Source organism: Bombus affinis, unplaced genomic scaffold (genome assembly GCF_024516045.1).
Source record: "Bombus affinis isolate iyBomAffi1 unplaced genomic scaffold, iyBomAffi1.2 ctg00000068.1, whole genome shotgun sequence".
NCBI lineage: Eukaryota > Metazoa > Arthropoda > Insecta > Hymenoptera > Apidae > Bombus > Bombus affinis.
In genome coordinates, this window is record NW_026108822.1 from 1,336,643 (window position 1) to 1,352,618 (window position 15,976).

Sequence of the window (15,976 nt, forward strand, 5' to 3'; positions counted from 1 at the left end):
CTGGATATCAGAGTATGAAGAGGAATGCAAAAAATACAAAATAAAAAGCGATGAGGAAAAAGTCAAAGGTTTGAGAAAGTACCTAGGAAAAACAGCAAAAAGGAGGTACCAAACAAATCTACTGAAAGCTGGAGGACACAACTGGGAACTTTGGTTTCGGAAACAAACACTCCACGATAGAGCAAATGTACAGGCTTATAAACGAAATAATAGTAGCACTAGAAAACAAGGAATACTGCACAGCCCTCTTTATAGACATAGGGAAAGCATTCGATAAAATTAACCATGAAAGTCTACTACAAACAATTAGGAAACAATTCCCGGAGCAAATACACCAATTAATAAAATCCTACCTAAGCAGCAGAACCTTCGTAATAAAAATCAAGGACACACATTCTCAAGTTAAAGACATCAAGGCCGGGGTACCACAAGGAAGCGTCCTAGGCCCAATACTATACACATTATATACGGCGAACATACCAACAACTACCAACAGCACAGTATTGACATTCGCGGACGACACAGCTATACTAGTCAGGCATACTAACCCAGAAACGGCAGTCAAAATACTACAAGAACATATCATAAAAATAGAAAATTGGCTACAAGAAAAACAAATAAAAGCGAAGCCCAATAAATGCAACCATATTACATTCACGCTACGAAAAAAGATACCACCAAACATCCTATTAAACGGCACGCATATAACGCAAACAAAGCATGTCAAATACCTAGGACTCCACTTAGATACACAACTCACATGGAAACTACACATCAAATCAATAGTAGAAAAAATACAGAAAACAAGGAGACAAATGCATTGGCTAACAAGCCGAAAATCCAAACTAAACATAGAAAATAAATTAAAAATATATAAAACGATCATAAAACCAATCTGGACGTACGGAATACCATTATGGGGGACAGCAGCAATGAGCCATATAAACAAAATAGAGGTAATACAGGCTAAAATCCTCAGAACAATAGTAAACGGACCTTGGTACGTCAGAAACGAAGATATACGGAGGGACCTGGGAATGCCAACGGTCAAGGAAGACATTAGCAGATACTCCGAGAAATACAAATCAAGAATAGCAACACACCCAAACCGGCTAGCTGCGGAAACATACAATACCATAAACATGGACAGAAGGCTAAAAAGGAAGCACCCAGCAGACCTTATAAAGGACATAATCTAACAAACACGAGGATGGTACCCCGCTGGGGGTAGCCACAAACATGCTAATTTAACCGTTAAAAAATTCCACCAAATGTCCAAATTGGACGAATTGTGAATTTTAATAAATAAATTAAAAAAAAACTGTACGCGTTAACAAAATAGTTCCAACTTACTTGAAAATAGTTGCTTGATTCAAGCAACTGTACGCGTTAACAAAATAGCTTCAAGTTATTTGAAAATACTTGCTTCACTCAACTGCACACATTAATAAAATAGTTTCAAGTTACTTGAAAATAGTTGCTTGATTGAGGTAACTTGACCAATCTGAATCATCATAAAAACTTGGAAGGATATTTCAGGCAAAATTACAGGTTCACATTGGCAAAATGATTTTAACTTACTTGAAAATAGTTGCTTGATTCAGGTAACTTGAGCAATCTGAAACATCATAAAAACTTGGAAGGATATTTCAAGCAAAATTACAGGTTCACATTGGCAAAATGATTCTAACTTACTTGAAAATAGTTGCTTGATTCAAGCAACTGTACACGTTAACAAAATAGTTTCAAGTAACTTGAAAATAGTTGCTTGATTCAGGTAACTTGACCAATCTGAATCATCATAAAAACTTGGAAGGATATTTCAAGCAAAATTACAGATTCACATTGGTAAAATAATAGGTTCACATTGACAAAATGGTTTCGAATTGCTTGAATTCAAATCGTTTGACGAAGCAACATGACTAATCTGAATAGTTCAATTGTCATCTTTATCCAAGACTCGCATAGTCAATCGAGCCATTCGGAAATCACATTGACCAACTCCAAAATTGAAAAGTAGAGAAAAGTAATTACAAGTATCGCAAGTGGTGAGACAATATGCGATAAAAATGAAAAGATGAGCGTGGCGTTAAGCTCTAAGGAACTAGAGGTTTTGTGAGAATCAATCGTGTACTTGGACGATGAAATTGCGAAATTATGAGATTGTCCAAAGATGAAGTTGGTCAATTTGACTTTCGCCAGGCTCGATCGTCACTACGACAGTTCTCGCGTATCGAAACTATCTTGATGTTTGTGTCGACAGGTGAGACGAATGAGCGATCGTGGCGGAGAAGGATCAGGACATTCGGTCGTTACGATGGAATCAGTGTTACCGACTTTATTTGGCCGTCGCGAATCAGTCGCCTGTTTTCCTTTTGGAGGCGTGACGAGAATATTGCCAAATCGTCGAGACCCAGCGTCCAGAATGTCCGCACCACTGAGCGGTAGAGGAAATACGCACTATCTTCGGTTGGACATTATGGACGACATCGCATACCTAAGAGCGAGGGAGGTAAGGATCTTTCGTTTATTTTTGTTGAAGTGTTCACCACTTCTAGGAAAACTCCACATCTGGTCTTTTTAGCTTTCTCAAGCGCTGAAGCCATCGACAGCATATAGACAAAGGAATAGCAGGGAGGCAGACCCAATACGGTAGACAGGCGACTCTATGAACGTTCTAAGAGAACGGATCTCCTTCGGCGTAAATGGCGCTCCTTATCGGCGAACGGCTACAATATCCTAAATCTTTCTTTTCGACGGTTTCCACGTCGATCGAAAGAAACTATTCGTCGAAATGGACTATCTGTGGCTGATCTATTACGGTAGAAAGTGAAAAAGAATAAACGAAAGATCCTTACCTCCCTCGCTCTTAGGTATGGGATGTCGTCCATAATGTCCAACCGAAGATAGTGCGTATTTCCTCTACCGCTCAGTGGTGCGGACATTCTGGACGCTGGGTCTCGACGATTTGGCAATATTCTCGTCACGCCTCCAAAAGGAAAACAGGCGACTGATTCGCGACGGCCAAATAAAGTCGGTAACACTGATTCCATCGTAACGACCGAATGTCCTGATCCTTCTCCGCCACGATCGCTCATTCGTCTCACCTGTCGACACAAACATCAAGATAGTTTCGATACGCGAGAACTGTCGTAGTGACGATCGAGCTTGGCGAAAGTCAAATTGACCAACTTCATCTTTGGACAATCTCATAATTTCGCAATTTCATCGTCCAAGTACACGATTGATTCTCACAAAACCTCTAGTTCCTTAGAGCTTAACGCCACGCTCATCTTTTCATTTTTATCGCATATTGTCTCACCACTTGCGATACTTGTAATTACTTTTCTCTACTTTTCAATTTTGGAGTTGGTCAATGTGATTTCCGAATGGCTCGATTGACTATGCGAGTCTTGGATAAAGATGACAATTAAACTATTCAGATTAGTCATGTTGCTTCGTCAAACGATTTGAATTCAAGCAATTCGAAACCATTTTGTCAATGTGAACCTATTATTTTACCAATGTGAATCTGTAATTTTGCTTGAAATATCCTTCCAAGTTTTTATGATGATTCAGATTGGTCAAGTTACCTGAATCAAGCAACTATTTTCAAGTTACTTGAAACTATTTTGTTAACGTGTACAGTTGCTTGAATCAAGCAACTATTTTCAAGTAAGTTAGAATCATTTTGCCAATGTGAACCTGTAATTTTGCTTGAAATATCCTTCCAAGTTTTTATGATGTTTCAGATTGCTCAAGTTACCTGAATCAAGCAACTATTTTCAAGTAAGTTAAAATCATTTTGCCAATGTGAACCTGTAATTTTGCCTGAAATATCCTTCCAAGTTTTTATGATGATTCAGATTGGTCAAGTTACCTCAATCAAGCAACTATTTTCAAGTAACTTGAAACTATTTTATTAATGTGTGCAGTTGAGTGAAGCAAGTATTTTCAAATAACTCGAAGCTATTTTGTTAACGCGTACAGTTGCTTGAATCAGGCAACTATTTTCAAGTAAGTTGGAATTATTTTGTTAACGCGTACAGTTGCTTGAATCAAGCAACTATTTTTAAGTAACTCGAAACTATTTTGTCAGTGTGAAACTATATAGACACTAGTTAATTCCCATACATAATGTTAATTCCCATGTATAATGTATAATGTATAAACAGAGCTATTTTTTCAGATCAGAAAGTACGATCAATCTTTTTCTTTAAATATATTATGCAAACGTTGAACAACGTTATGTTTTGTTAAGCTAACAGGATACACTAAAAATACATTATCACATACATTATCCAGTTCGTTCGTGAGTGCCGAGGCGTGCAGACGTGTGTCCAGTGCCCGGCAATGTTCACAAAGCAGCACGTGACCATCCAGTTGCTGCTGAGTGCCGAGACGTGCAGACGTGTGTCCAGTGCCCTGTGAAGTTCACAAAACTCCACGTGACGCCCATCTGTCGAAAGCGAATCCAACTAACCTAGCCAGGGGTTAACAGCCTCTCGACTAGTTCTTTCACACTGAACTAACTAGCTCGATGATGGCTCTATCATTCCCAACAGGCTCCCCGGAGCTAAATTATAACACCGCCATTTTTCCTCCCCCGTGGCAAGAGGGCAACACATCTATCCTCGTAAACGACCATCACACGAAAAAACGAAAGCTCGAACCAACCAAGACAAATGTAAACGAGAGTCAAACTAAACCATCAGCCAGCCAGGTGACCACCTACAATAGATTTTCAATACTGGAGTCCACGGAAGACTCCATGATTACAACCGAAAAGGTAAATAATCTCTGTTACGTCGCGTGAAAAGGTCCGCGCGACGTACTTTAATGTCTGACCGTCCAGACCCAAACGTCATTAGAGAACCCTCAATAAAACTAAGGCCCACCATAAACCGATTCTCATTAGCTTGCAGAAACCTTGAATCCTGCAAGCATTTTCGGTTTATAGCGGGTACTTAAAAGGTCCTTAGGTTTATTGAACGTTCTTAAATATTACGGAGTAAGCTGGTAGTTATGACGGGAAAAATTGTTAATTATATGACAGGGAAAATCAGGCATTTAGAGATTAGAAACATCTGGGTTTTCCCACGAGTCATGCCGTTAGGATACTTCCATATCCCAACTTCAACCGTTAACGTCTTAGCTAATGGTAACGGGGATCTGTGTCCTCACATTCATAACGGAAATCGTTCGAGTCAGTCGTCAGTGCAAGCCACCCAAGTCAAACAGTCGGAGTCAAGCAGTCGACGTCTCTTCATTCAGTCTTTCGGTTGATCCTGTTGATTCGATTCAGTCAAGGTTGGATCTGATCAATCGCCACATCTACTACGACCCACGAGCCTTCCTCTCTCAGATTGGCAGTCAGAATCTGAGCAAGATCCAGGCAATCTTCAGACTCAACGACGTTACTATTGTGTGTGATTAAACGAAGCTGTTGGAGAAAAATATAATCATAACCCTACCAATCACGGAGTTATATTAATTCAACCACCCCTATTATCTTAACGGAAATCAGGGGATCGATCTACTCGCGGCGTCGATCATTAGGATCGTAACGGGAATTTACGACTCCCGTTGACGTGTTTCCTCGCGATTACGTCTCCCCGCGATAGCTCGAAAATACAATCTCCATACTCAAAGAATTCCCCCTCCCCCACCGATATTCATTAACGACGTAATCGACATACAGTCAATGATTAAGACTATCGAAAAAGACATCAGCAAAGAGGACTACAAGTTAAAGATTAACAACAACCACGTGAAAATACTGCCGACCCACCCAGACGCCTATAGAAAGTTAACCAAGCTATTAAAAACGTTAAACGCTAAATTCCACACATACCAGCTCAAACAAGAAAGACCATTTCGAGTGGTGCTACGCAACATCCACCACTCAGCCGATCTAGACGAACTAAAGTGCGAACTGTTAAATCACGGCCACGAAGTAACTAACATCAGCAACATTAGGCATAGAATCACAAAAAACCCACTATCCTTATTTTTTATAGACTTAAAACAAAAAACAAACAACAAAGAAATCTACAACATCAATCGGCTGATGAACTCCATAGTTAAGTTCGAGCCACCTCTTGTAAAGAAAGAAATAATACAATGCAAAAGGTGTCAAAGGTACGGCCACACGCAGAAATACTGCAATCATAACTTCCGGTGCGTAAAATGTGCAGGTAATCACCCCACTGACCAATGCACTAAATCCCCGGAAACCCCCGCCAAATGTATCCACTGTCAAGGAGAGCATCCTGCGAACTACAAAGGATGCTCAGCCTACAAAACACTACATAATATAAAGTATCCAAAACTGAGACCCAAGGACATAACCATACAAGAACCTAAACCCCAAAAACTCACCACACCAACAGTATCCTATGCGCAGGCAACGCAAGGAAACGTAAACAACTCGAAAACACACAGTGTACACACAGAAAATAGAATTCCCACCCCACAAAGCACAGACAACTTTGCCAGACTCGAAAAACTTATCGAGAAGCAAACTGAGCAAATTAACAACTTGCTGTCACTACTCACACTCTTCATGGACAAATTCATACGCACAGAAGCAAAATAAAACCAATGCGAATAGCTTTGTGGAACGCCAACGGTCTAGCTCAGCACAAATCTGAACAAGAACTATTCTTGAAACAACAGCAAATCGATGTGATGCTCATATACGAAACCCACTTCACCGACAAAAACTACCTCAAAATACACGTCTACAACTTCTACCACACCCAACACCCCAGCGGAAAGGCCCACGGCGGCACCGGAATCATAATCAAATCAAACATCAAGCACTACGAACTTCAACCATTCCAGAAAGACTACCTCCAAGCAACAAACGTAGCAATAGAAGACTGTCATGGTACAATCACCACTTCAGCTGTATACTGCCCTCCCAGACACTCCATCGCCAAAGAAGACTTTGACCACTTCCTGGACACCCTGGGCAACAGATACATAGCCGGAGGAGACTACAACGCTAAACACACCCAATGGGGTAGCAGACTGGTTACAGTAAGAGGCAAAAACCTCCTCAACAGCATAACAACCAACAACCTCAACTACCTTACCACATACGAACCCACACACTGGCCCACCGACACAAACAAAATACCCGATCTCCTTGATTTCTTCATAACTAAAAATATCTCGTCAAGACACGTCCAAATCAATTCCTCGGCTGATCTCTCCTCTGATCATTCCCCCGTGATAGTAACAGTCAGTTCAACTATCATCGAGAATACACCTAATGGCTCCATTCATAACCAACACACCAACTGGCAGCTCCTTAGAGTAGTCTTTACCCGCACAACTTCAGCCTCAACCTCACTAAAAACCAATGAAGAAATCGAAGCAGCCACGGAATACCTAAACACGAGCATAATAAACGCTATCCGCTTCTCCACACCGGCAATAACGTCCATCAGCAATCACGAATACCCCCAGTACATATTAAAAAAAATAGCAGAAAAACGTAGACTAAGAAGGATATGGCAGACCCATAGAACACCGGAGGACAAACGCAAACTAAACAACGCAACTAGAAAACTATCCAAAACCATAAAGAACTACAATAATGACCGTTTTCACAAATATCTCGCCAGCCTGTCCCCCACAGCCGACTCAAACTACTCACTATGGAAAGCCTCCAGGAAACTCACGCGCCCCCCACAAATAATACCTCCAATCCGCCGCCCGCAGGATGGATGGGCGCGTAGCCCTATAGAAAAAGCCAACCTATTTGCCAAACACTTTACTGAAGTATTCCAACCCCATTCCTCCATAGCTGCAGCGGACGTCACCGAATACCTGCACACTCCCTTCCAAATGTCCCCTCCTATTCAACCCTTCATTTCTGCAGAGATCATAGAAGCAATCAGTCGCCTAAACCCCAAGAAAGCAGCAGGTCACGACCTAATAGGAAATAAAGCAATCAAGGAACTCCCCATAAAAGGGATCGCACTCATCGCATCAATCTTTAACGCCATCCTCCGCCTTGAACACTTTCCTAAGGCGTGGAAAATCTCACTAATCACCCTCATCCCCAAACCCTGTAAACCAATATATGAAGCCAGCTCCTATCGCCCAATCAGTCTCTTACCTACCCTGTCTAAACTATTCGAGAGGATGCTCACGAATCGTCTCCTTCCACTCCTAGAAGAATTGAAAACTCTCCCAGATCACCAATTCGGCTTCCGAAAACAACACTCAACAGTAGAGCAAACCCACCGCATAACCCACATGATCAGCCAAACCCTTGAAAAGAAAAAATACTGCTCAGCCGTATTCCTAGACATCCAACAGGCATTCGATAAAGTATGGCATGAAGGGCTACTCTACAAGCTTAAAAAAATCCTACCCCACCCATACTACTCCATCTTAAAATCCTACCTTACCAACAGACAATTCATAGTTAAATGTCTAGGCGCCACTTCCGCAACATTTCCAATAGAATCCGGCATACCGCAAGGTAGTGTCCTCGGACCCCTACTATTCTCCATCTACACTGCCGACTTACCCATATCAAACGAGGTAACAATAGCAACATTTGCCGACGACACAGCACTATTATCTACTCACGCAGACCCGGCAATTGCCTCATCCACTCTCCAGCGAAGTCTCGACTCCATGGAAAAGTGGTTCCAAAAATGGGGTTTTAAAATAAACGAAAAAAAATCCTCCCATGTAACCTTCACGCTCCGAAAACAAACCTGCCCCCAGGTCACCATTAACAACACAATAATCCCAAGCAAGGACTCCGTAAGATACCTGGGCATGACCCTGGACAGGAGACTAACTTGGAAAAAACATATCTCGGAAGAAACAAAGCAACTAAAGGAAAAACTAAGAAAATTCTATTGGCTCACGGGCCGACGCTCCAAACTAAACATACAGAACAAAATAACCCTCTACAAGGCCGTAATAAAACCTGTCTGGACCTACGGAATCCAACTATGGGGAACACAAGTAACTCCAACATTGAAATACTCCAACGCTTCCAATCGAAAACGCTAAGATCCCTATTAAATGCACCCTGATATGTTACCAACGAAACAATCCACCGCGACCTCAAGATATCTACAGTCAAAGATGAAATACACAAGTCCAGAAGCAGATATAACACAAGAGTCAACAACCACCACAACCCACTAGTCACCCAACTACTGGACACGACGGACCAGATCCGCAGACTAAAAAGAAAATACCCACTAGATTAAATCCTTAGTCCTACTAGAACCAACAATATAAAGCTATTATAATCCATGTCATTGTATCACGCCAAATTAAGTTACTGAAAATTCTCAACGAGAATTGATTGTAAATATTCTAATAAATAAATAAATAAATAAAAAAAACTGAATTAGAGAAAACACAGATTAAACTCATGCTAATATATTTTAACGACACATACAAGGAAGTCACTTATGCGCCCAACCCCATCTTAAAACTAGACGAAAGCGAAATACTACAAGCAATAAAGGAAAACCATAACGACACCGTAGGACATTTAGGGATACAGAAAACGTATCAACGGATTAAGGATAAGTTCAAAATCCCCGGCCTTTTTGAAAGAGTAGAAAACTTCGTGAAGACATGCGACACATGTCAAAAGGAGAAACTAACACGTATCAGACCCAAAGAGTCCCCACAGATCTCAGACACACCACTTCACCCTAACGACAAAATCGCTATGGACATCATAGGACCGATGACGAAAACCAAACGCGGAAATCAATATATACTTTCAATTCACGACGAACTTACGAAATATCTAATCCTTGTTCCCCTTAAAACGCAACGAACTGAATCTATAATTAACGCGCTCATTGAGCACTATATTTACATATTTTCGGCACCAAAGACGATTCTGACAGACCAAGGACAAAATTTTGTTAGCGATTTAATGACGAAATTTGAAGAGGCCTTTAAAATCAAACAAGTCAAAACAACTTCATTTCACCCACAGAGTAACGGATTCCTCGAAAGAACACATGCCTCGGTTAAAGATTTAATTCGTACTGCGTTACACGGCAATGACAAAGAATGGGACGAAGTACTTAATTTCATTTGTTTAGGATACAACACTGCAAAACATGAAGGAACAGGATTCTCCCCCTTCGAATTGACTTTTGGGCGAAAAGCGAACTTACCTTCCGCAATATCCAAATTCCCCGCATTTACCTATGACGATATGTACTCACTTTGGCAAAAACAGTTAAATAAATATTGGGAAACAGCTCACAAAACACTTATTCAAAATAAGCAACGCTACAAGCGAGACCAAGAAAAAAAGATTGTTAAAACTCGGACCGTGTTTAGGAAAGGAGACTTTGTTTTAATTCACAATGACCATAAAAGAGATAAGTTGGACATTGAATGGTTAGGACCCTATAGAATCAATGATGTGAAAACTCCTTACTACATTATATCTATCGACAATATTAAGAAAAAGATACATGGTAACCGATTGAAAACGTACTTTTTCCAGGATAATGCTGACCCTGGCACTAGTAACAATACCCTTGGTTAGTTGTCTTAAATTCACAGGATAGGAATTACGATTTATAAACAAATCCAACCAATTCTACTACGATCTTAGAGGACCAAGATCAATCTAAACTGGGGGGTATGTCACGACCGGCATACTTCAAATCCGATGGACCGATGATGGAGATAGAGATGTGGCGGCCTTGGCGACAATGTATATCGCCAAAGTGCCTAATGAGTCATCTGTATCCTAACGGTCCTTCCACCGAATGTCCTAGAAGTGTGACAACGGTCACGTACGCCTGCAGGGTAGTGGGGATATTGAGGGATGACAAACAAAGAAGAAACAGATGTTACCGAAAGTCAAATTGTAAGAGTTTCAGTCTTGGAAAGTCACGGCTGGAGCTCAGAACAAAATCGCAGTCAGTGTAAATTCAGAAATAAATTCTCTTGTTTTTTTGTTATCTTAATTTTTTCTTTTCGTACGAGCCTCCTGCTTTTTATTTTACGTGACAATGTCAACGAAACAACGCCATTAAGACACGTATGGTCTCGCCCTTGTAACGCCACTGTGGCTGAGAAACTATATTACTATATTACGAAACTATATTACGCGTGATATAAAACGTATTATAGCTATTGAAGTGGTCACCACTTCTAGGAAAACTCCACATCTGGTCTTTTTAGCTTCCTCAAGCGCTGAAGCCATCGACAGCACATAGACAAAAGAATAGCAGGGAGGCAGACCATAAACTGTAGACAGGCGACGTTGGCTTCGGGGTTTTTCAGTCATAAGGTAACACTGCTAGCGTGCGGATCTGGACCAGCTCAAATTGTATTCCTGTATTTCATTATCAAGTCAAATATATACTTTGACCAGCTAAACATATACTGTGAAGATGCGTTGGCATCTGGCAATCATCTTACCCGAAGGACAAAGTCTGCGTGTGGCGAGCCACGTGGCAGAAACCATTGAAACGTTTACCGTCGTGCCCCGTCCCAAGTATTTCTTTTAAGAAGAGCTATAGAATTAATTCATGCCTTTGTTAGACAAAACGTTCATCCCTTTGACCGCGGCTACGTTCGGCGACTGATTGTCGTCTCGAGCCCGAGCTCACTATCATAAATCTCAAATAAATACAGTCGGATCGAATGACAACAGTTTCTTAATACGGCTATGGTGAAATCTAAATTTCAATACTAGGGGTCTTCCCAAAGTTCCAAAGGGAAGGTTCCGGTGTTCTGTCATCTCCGACATATATATATTATTATAATGACTTATTTTAATAATGACTTAATTTGTATAGTAAAAACAGCTAAAATCTCATGTAAGATTGTTGGGATGTTACATGATATTTCTGTTGCATCATTGATTATCGTTATACTTTGAAAAATAATTAAGGAAGCGAACAATGCGTGGACGATTATGGCAGTTTTATTAATAAACGAACGTTTAATAGAGAATATGGATTTACTGGATAAATAAATGTTTCATTAAATGTAACTGTTACGCGCAGAATAATATGTTGTTACATGTATGAACTAAAGTTGATGTAATACTCATATTATATTTATGGTTTCAAAGAATTAATAAAATCTGCTGAGATTCAAACGTATGCTCTCCCTTTTATTCTATGAGAATTAAACATTTAGAAGATTTTATGAAAATGCACTAAACAATCAGAAACATCTGTTTCTCCTTTTCTTTTTCTTTTTTTTTTTTTTTTTTTTTTAATATGTTGATTGCCACGCGATTTTTATACTTATTTTGACTTGGATAGATAGATTAAAGCGTACCATACCAAGACATTTCATTCTTGCAAAATATTCTAGTCTATTTGCGTACGTGCTCATAATCTTGGCTGATAACCGCCATTCGCTATATACATCGTTGCTATCGACGTCAAAGGATTAACACAGTCAAATACATAATCCATACAATCCGATTTGATTGATTTTAGATCTTGCATCAAACAGATCTCTATATAAACAGATAATTTCTGATTCTAAACATTTGTATTACGTTCATCTAATTATTAGGATATTAGATATATTATAAAGGAAGATATTATGTATTAAATAATCTGCCTCTTCTTCCGCTTTGAAATCCTCTACAAACGCCATTTATAGTCGTTCAACTTTTCAGCTCACGGAAAAAAACATTACGCGTATTCCTAGCAATCGCCCAAAGACTCGAACGTGTGCTTCGATAAAGCTCGCTTAACTTTCATCGACACATCGATAACTTTGCGTTCCAAGATGTTATTACGCCCTAGAATCCCTAACATAATTTTAGAACCAGAATTTCTGTGCAAAACAATTCCATCGCTTTGTCACGCTTAACGGCTCAATCATCGAAACATGTATCATAACGCACGAATTATGATAAAAAAGAAACTGTCTTTCGAATAAAAGCAATCCGTTTGCCAGGTGCGCTTAAGGATGTACAGGACGTCGACGGAGCAAGTGTACGAAATACAGCCGCTGGAGGGTAACAGTTCCGCTCAACGTTACACTCAACAGCCGAAACAACGATTCTCTGAAATGCCTACTCCGTCGGTTTCGCCGACGTCTTCTCTCCGAAAGCGCGTCTCGGAACTGCCAAGAGCCGCGAGTGCATCCGTTTCCGGTGCTGCGGGCATTGCCTGCTCTAATACGGATCTGATATCGATCCTAAGCTCGTTAGCGTCTTCCGCGACGGAAATCAACCGATGCGGCGAGGAAGCGCCGAGTTCGCGGGACGGTAGCAAATCAAACTGGCCCGGAAAAACGACCGAACAGAAAGGAAGTCGATCGAAGAGCTTCCGTTTCAACAGCTTCGACGTGTCGACATTGCACGGAGCTAAAAGTAAGCTTAGCGGATCCTCGAAAGCCGCTATTTCGACCTTTATGGCACCGTCGAATTGGTTCACGAAGAGACACCAACCGATGTCGAAGAAGCCGGAAGATTTAGTAACGGCCAGTTTAAGTCTCAAGTTCGATAAATCGAAAGTAGTGAAGGCGGTGAAGGAAACGTTGGGTAAAAAGTCCCCTAATAGCGAGGTCAAACACAAAGTCGTATGGGACAACACTAGTGGAACCAAAGTGGACGCTCAGCTAAGTTGTATTTCTCGTTACGATATCGTTTCTTGTTTAAGAGCCATCGTAGGTGAAAGAAGGAATGCAAGAACGCACATAATACGCAAAAATCTATGGCAGATTCAAAGTACAGTACGCGTTGTGATATTCGGTAAAGATAATAAGTTCTCCTATGGAGATTTCATTTTTCAAATTATTCTCGTACAAGTACGTATTTGCATAAATAAATAACACACGGTCTCTGCGTAAATACCCAGGCCAGTTATAAATATTTCAGTTTGCCAACGATATCTCAACATGTGGGACACTCACATGTGTGCTACTTCGTGAGCGATGATAAAGGCGCTGGTCAAGCCTTCGTCTCGAATTAACGCGCACGATCTCGAAGGACCTCCTATATCTAATCGCGTCAACCATACAGCAACATCGTGATTTACGTCCTTCGAGGACAGCATCTTTCTGTTCCATTTGTTCACGTTCTCGAGAGATCGTCTGGCATCGCCACGGCGGACCTACGACGATTTATTAATATTTTCTTAATAAAAGCTAGCAAATATTACGAATATATTATATTTATTATTACATCATGCATTATATACTATATATAAATATTCGTCAATGATAATAAATATACGTGCAAGTAATCGTGTTGTTGATTGTAATCAAATGTAACTTGTAACGCTATTAGTATTTTAATCTTCCTGAAAAATGTTGAAATGTTGATTCGACAGCAGAGAAGAATAGCAGAAATAGAAAAGTAAAAGGAATCGCAAGTGTCGTATATTAATGATATTATCATAGGTCTATAACATTAAATTAAGATTCTTAAGAGATGAAAAAGGTTTAATAGTCGATTATACAGATATTTCGGATACACGATAAATGCGAGGTTTGTCAATGGTCCGTGAAAATTGTTTGTTTGGAAATTTGTTTCCAAGGGATCGTTCACGGTTGTCCAATTTAACAAAATGGAACTCGTTGCATTTTATCGATCTAAAACGTCATGCGCAGATATTTTGACCTATATAATTTATATACCATACACTGTACAGATAAGTAGAAAATAAAATAATTGACACTCGCATATGCGTATCTCAGATAGTTACTACTTTAGTTAAATGATTTAATTTAATGGAAATCGCTTACCATAACGTCTCGTTTTCCCGCGTATAAAATCATTCGTACGATCACTAGAATCATGTTGGATTCGAGCGATGGGTCCATGTAAATTGCACTGACCTAGGATTAAAATACGTACGAAAATGTAACAGGCGTTAAAACAGTATTACAGCCTTACAAATAAATTATTATTCAAAACTCTCGTAAATACATCGTATCTTATATAATTTTCCTAAAAAATTAATTTTATTCGTTATATTTATCTTAGGAAATGTACGTTATTAATCTCAACAGCATTGGAAAATCAATTACCGAATGGCTGAAATTAATCGATTACAAAATTCCATTACGGATAAATTATTCGCTGAACTTTTTAAAAGATACGTGTAAGCTTTGAACAGTGTAAACAGAAAATACAGAGCTTCCATCCGAATATACGATCGAGATGTTTGAAAGCAAATAGCGTACCTTGAAAATACAGAGATACGCATAACTCTGCCCTATGTTTCCCGGTTGCTTGCGTACATATGTAGTTGGAGGTATTCTATATCTAAGTATAATAACAGAATTTCGTTTGGTATTACTTACGATGTTTAAAAGAGCCAAGATATATTGCTGTACTCGAATTCCATGAAAACGGAGTAATCAGCAGCTATTCCAAGCTCTAGCCATCGTGGCGACGAATCCTTAGCAGCTGGTCTTTTCTCTATGAAATGACTTATCTTAGAAATCGACTTATCTTCCACGAAATTAGAAAGTCTACTCGACTCGACTTGATAGCTTAAACGCATGATTATTAAAAGCATAAATTAATATCTACGAGCAAGTATTCGTGAAATAATTATTATGATATAAATAATTATTTCAAAAGTATAATTTCAAAAATATCAATTCGGTATCACCGTGAATTTCATCCTGCAAATTTCTTTAAAATTCTTGACAAATTTTGGTAAACGTATTCCTCCAGCAAATTTGTCTATTTTTCTATTTTTTACATTAAATTAGGCAAGATAGATAAAGATTCGTGCAATGGACAATATACATATGTGTAATAGACAGGGAATAATAAAATAAATTAAAAACAGCGAAATATAGATGCACGTGTAGAAGATGAAGCGAGAGTGGAACGCAATAGGGAGAATAATTGTAAACCGAGTTCCTTTTAAGGCTGAAGATAAGCTATTCTTATATTACATGCTGTTATTATTACTTTTGTACACGATAGATTGGAATATCAGTACAATTTCTTTCTTTCAGTAAT

At 39.5% G+C, this 15,976-nt stretch overlaps 1 protein-coding gene and 1 long non-coding RNA gene across 4 annotated transcripts in view; one reads left to right on the forward strand and one right to left on the reverse strand.

The window, feature by feature from the left end:
• LOC126927020 (uncharacterized) overlaps window positions 1–15,976 on the forward strand; it is a 31,834-nt gene that overhangs the window by 11,493 nt on the left and 4,365 nt on the right. The gene's annotated exons all lie outside the window — the stretch shown is intronic.
• LOC126926982 (A disintegrin and metalloproteinase with thrombospondin motifs 3-like) overlaps window positions 1–15,976 on the reverse strand; it is a 102,746-nt gene that overhangs the window by 3,453 nt on the left and 83,317 nt on the right. The window contains exon 5 of one of the 3 annotated variants that reach the window (XM_050743289.1): window positions 3,034–3,107. The exons of the other annotated variants lie outside the window; for them this stretch is intronic. Within the exon in view, the coding sequence (XP_050599246.1) occupies window positions 3,104–3,107 (4 nt within the window). The 3' untranslated portion in view covers window positions 3,034–3,103. Of the gene's footprint in view, window positions 1–3,033; window positions 3,108–15,976 lie in introns of those variants that run through there. 3 annotated transcript variants of the gene reach the window in all.